This window comes from Microtus pennsylvanicus, chromosome 10 (assembly GCF_037038515.1).
Source record: "Microtus pennsylvanicus isolate mMicPen1 chromosome 10, mMicPen1.hap1, whole genome shotgun sequence".
Classification (NCBI taxonomy): Eukaryota; Metazoa; Chordata; class Mammalia; order Rodentia; family Cricetidae; genus Microtus; species Microtus pennsylvanicus.
Window position 1 is genome coordinate 92,681,848 of NC_134588.1, and position 4,810 is coordinate 92,686,657.

Genomic DNA, 4,810 nt, shown 5'->3' on the forward strand with positions numbered 1-4,810 from the left:
GTTTAACTTAAGAAAAATAGCCACATTGTTCTCCAAATAGGCTACAGCACTTCAGATTCCAACCATCAACATTTAAGACTTCCAGTTCTTTCACTTGGTTACCACATTGGGTGTTGTTAGGCATTTTAATTTTAGCCACTTGAGTAGGTGTGTATCTCACTGTGGTTTTATTTTGCATCTCTCCAATGGCTAATGTGGCTCAGAATCCTTTCATATAATTATTAGGACTCTTATGTAATCTTTTGTAAAATGTTTAAATATTTTGCCTATTTAAAATGTGTCTTATATTGACTTGCAAAGTTCTTTATATATTCTGGATATAATTTCAGAGTTTTATATTGTAAATGCTTTCTACTAGGGTATGGTTTATCTCTTTGTTTTTCTAACAATGGTGAAGCTTAAGCTGTAATTTGTTCTGTTTTGATTTAAGCCTTTTGTTACTTCACTAAGAACCTTTTCCTTATTTGAGGGTCGAAAATTTTCATCTCTTATTTTTGCCTAGAATTTCTTAAAACTTTATCTTTTATACACGCCTATGATTCATTTAGAATAACTTCTGCATATGTCATGGGGTAAAATTTCAGGTTTGTTTTCCCCTCATGAGCATTTTCTTGTTCCAGGAGCAATGGAACAAGCAATTTGTTGAAAATGTATCATTGGGACACCTTAGCCCTTTAGAAAAAAATAGTTAACCATATAAATGGTCCATTTTTGAATTCTGTATTACATTGTTCTATGTTTTCATGGGTCAAAAGTGTTAAATGAAGCAGGGAAGAAAGAAAACAAGATGGAAAAAAGCAAAGGGCAGCAGTACTAGCGATGGAGACGTTTTCAGAGACATTTGAATGAACAGATTTATGAGGATAAACTTAGTCAATCCAACTTGCTAGGAATTCCAGAGTGTGATAGAAGTCTGTGTCTCAGCAGTTTTGAAAATGAATAGGGACCAATGAAGCAGTAGCCACAGAAAACCACAGATTTGGTGATTTATTGAGTCCTACTTGTCTGTATTTCTGTTTATCACATACCATGTGGATCTGTTTAGTAACTGATGTAGGTGGCTCCTGAAGTTTACAGCTCATTTTCAAAATTATTTGTCATTCCATAGACATATGATTTTCAGACTAAAAGTATGTTTTGTTTTCTTTGCTAGAGGATTAGGTACCTTAATCATTGCCATTTGCTGTTACTTTGCAGCAGGATTTTCAGAGCAGCTGAGGTTAGTTGCGAATGTGTAATCCTTCAGCCTCTGTTACAAAGTGCTGAGATTATAGACACAATTCATTATAGGTAGTTTAATGTCTTAACGTTAGGCAGGTCACTATGGATCTAGAAACTTGGGCAGAATGAGGTGTCGTTTAAGGAAAGTCTACTGAATTTTATGCCAGCATTTGCATAGAATGATGTCATGAGATCACTGAAGAAGATACAGAAGTGGAGAATGGATGATATAAAATTTGTTCAAAATTACATAAAGTTTGTTATGATTTAATGACATACAAAAATCAAGAGAGAAGATGGATATTTAGAAAAGTATTGTTGATAGAAATAGATATTTGAAAGAAATCAACATGGGAATAACAGAGAAAATTGAAATTGAAAGAACAGATAGAAAAAGCAAGGGCAAAGGTTGGGCCAGAAAGCAGGGATATAGTCATGGTATAGGCAGAATGAACAGATTCATGAACAGTAACTAAATAAGCGCTGAGATGACAGAAACATAGAATGGTGCCATGGAAACCAAGGCTAGAGAGTGTTTCCATGCGGCAGGATCAGATGTGTCAAACCAAAAGACAAGGAAAGGAAGAAAAACAAAATCTGACTTCTTTAGCAATGGAACCTTCTCCAGTGACATCTGAACAAATGGTTTCATAAGCACTGAACATGTGACACCAACAGGCAAAGAGTTAGAGAATGTGAGAAAGGAAGTTTATTCAGCAGCTCTGAAAATGGAAGAGGAATAATGAAATAGCCAGTGTTTATGCTCTCCCAAAGGTTATATATTCTCTCTCCCCTTCTGCCTGTCTATCTCCATTTCTCTGTCTCTGTCTCTGTCTGTCTGTTTCTGCCCATTTCATTCCAGGTTGTTGGCCTTGAGCTCACAGTATAGCTGAGGACAATCTTAAACTTTCTACCCTTATGCCTCTTCCTCCATGTATGCCATCATGACTGCCCACACAGTTTTGGAGAATGAACCCAAGTCCTCATGCATGAAAAGCAACCAAATCTCCATCCCACATCTTCTCTTTTTTAACAAGAGGTTAGTATTCTCTGAATCTCATAATTATATCAAATTGTCTGGTGATTTTCAAAATAGGCATCAGCTCAGCTCCAAATATTTAACCCAATCTTTCCCTCTCAACTATGGAGTTTATGTTCTTTTCTCTATACCTCACATTGTCTTAAATATTTTTTATTACAGTGGAAAGTAATTTCTTTTATCAACCACAGGTATTTTCTTGACTTTGTCCCAAAGACTACTACGATAAGCAAATAAAGATTTTTTTTGGTTGAGCTTGGGAGGTAAATTTTAATGGACTGAATGTGGTAGAAGCCACTTTTTAGTTGTTCCTCTTTGAGAGTATGATATATCTGGCATATATTTTCTTGATGAAATCAGACCTTTACACTCAGAATTCAGCTATAACATTATGTGGAAAGGGTCTTGGTGGCTTTGCCACCAAACCTTGCAATCATTTTCTTCAAAGTCTGTCTTCCTCAAATGCCTCATACGGCTGACTGGTTTTTTCTATAAACATCCATCTGTATCATTTTCTCGGTGTGTCCTTTATTGGTATTAATTCTTTTTAACAGTGCTGCCCCCTTTCACTTCCTAATATCACTATATTTTGTGAGGTGAGCATGTACTCGCAAGTCTTCTTGATAATGTTTATACACATAAAAGCCAAAGAGGCACGCAAATGTTTCTTACTTCACAGACAAATACTCTAGAAGTGAACTTGATGGTCACAGAAGGGGCAAGTGGGTTCACTCTCTCGGGTCAGCTATCATTATTCCTTACTTTAAGTTCAATTGCTCATGAAAGTTTCCCTTGGATGACCCTTCTTATTGCTTTTAGACACCAACAGAGCAGAATGCAGAGAAAGAACTTCACTGAAGTGACAGAATTCATCTTCCTGGGATTCTCTAGCTTTGGAAGGCATCAAATAACTCTCTTTGTGATTTTCCTAACCATTTATATTTTAACTCTGACTGGCAATGTCATCATCGTGACGATCACGCTCATGGACCATCACCTCCACACACCCATGTACTTTTTCCTCAGCATCTTGGCAAGTTCAGAGACTGTGTACACACTAGTCGTTGTCCCAAGAATGCTCTCCAGCCTGATTTTTCACAATCTTCCCATATCCTTGGCAGGCTGTGCAACCCAAATGTTCTTTTTTGTCACCTTGGCCACGAACAACTGCTTTCTGCTTACAGCCATGGGTTATGACCGTTATGTGGCCATTTGTGATCCCCTGAGATACATGGTCGTCATGAGCAAAGGAATGTGTGTCTGGTTGGTTTGTGCATCTTTGGGCACTGGTCTGGTTATGGCAGTTCTCCATGTGCCAGCCATGTTCAGTTTGCCCTTCTGTGGCACAGTGGTGGAACACTTTTTCTGTGACATATATCCAGTAATGAAACTTTCTTGTGTTGATACCACTCTGAATGAGATCATCAATTATGGTGTAAGTTCATTTGTGATTCTTGTGCCTATAGGCCTGATATTTATCTCCTATGTCCTCATCATCTCTTCCATCCTTAAAATCGCCTCAGCTGAAGGCCAGAAGAAAGCCTTTGCCACCTGTGCCTCTCATCTCACTGTGGTCATTGTTCATTATGGCTGTGCCTCCATTGCCTATCTCAAACCCAAGTCAGAAAGTTCAGTAGAAAAAGATCTTCTTCTCTCCGTGACATACACCATCATCACTCCCCTGCTGAACCCTGTTGTCTACAGCCTCAGGAACAAAGAGGTAAAGGATGCTCTATGCAGAGCTGTGGGCAGAAAAACTTCTTAACAGATTTAAAATTTTTGTCATGAAATCTTCAGCCCAATATGTCTATTCACCAATAAGCCATGATGCATATACTCATCAAATATAGTGTCTATAGAGAACAATGCCAGAGAGTAGAAATGCCTTTATTTTAGTGTCTCAGTGGCAGAAAACAAAATTTTGGCTCCAATATTTGGATCTCAGGTCCAAGAATCATCTTCTGTTGGATTAAGCCCACTTGTTTAAGTTCTAGATAGCTTTGGTTTGGAAACCTCTTTTGCTTTCCACTTTTCATGGACTCTCAAGCAGTCAAGACCTCTGTCTGGTGTGGATGTAGAGAAGAGACAAGTGTAACATGGTAGAAAGGATAGTAAACTGCAGGACCAACAGCTTTCATTTCCTCTTTCATGCTCAAGAAAGAAGGCCTTCATTCAGATGAGTTACAATGTAGCCATTTTAGAAAGGGTTTGCTTGATTCTTACTGACTGAGAGGTAAAGGTCTTTGCAAAAAAAAGTCCATATTTCATTATTTAGCTAAATTAACACCTTAAATGTTTTCCATTTCTATGTCTATTTCTATTTTCCTATATGATCAAAGCAAAAATGCCTTATTTTCATAGGCTATGCAGTAAATAAAACATCCTAAGGAAGCTTCTCTGTAGCAATATTTTTATTATATTTTTCATAATAACTCTTTTCAACCTATGGAAATGTTTGTTTTTAGTTTTTACCTAACAGCTGAAATGAAACTGAAATTGCTTTCTTAGATATGGGTTGTTCTGATTCCAGAGTTCAAGTTATATGCTATT

General features: G+C 37.3%; 1 protein-coding gene across 1 annotated transcript; it reads left to right on the forward strand.

The window, feature by feature from the left end:
• Nucleotides 1–3,095: 3,095 nt before the first annotated feature.
• Or10j5 (olfactory receptor family 10 subfamily J member 5) lies at nt 3,096–4,025 on the forward strand. Its single transcript, XM_075987557.1, has one exon. The coding sequence runs from the start codon at nt 3,096–3,098 to the stop codon at nt 4,023–4,025; it is 930 nt and encodes a 309-aa protein (XP_075843672.1).
• Nucleotides 4,026–4,810: the final 785 nt, after the last annotated feature.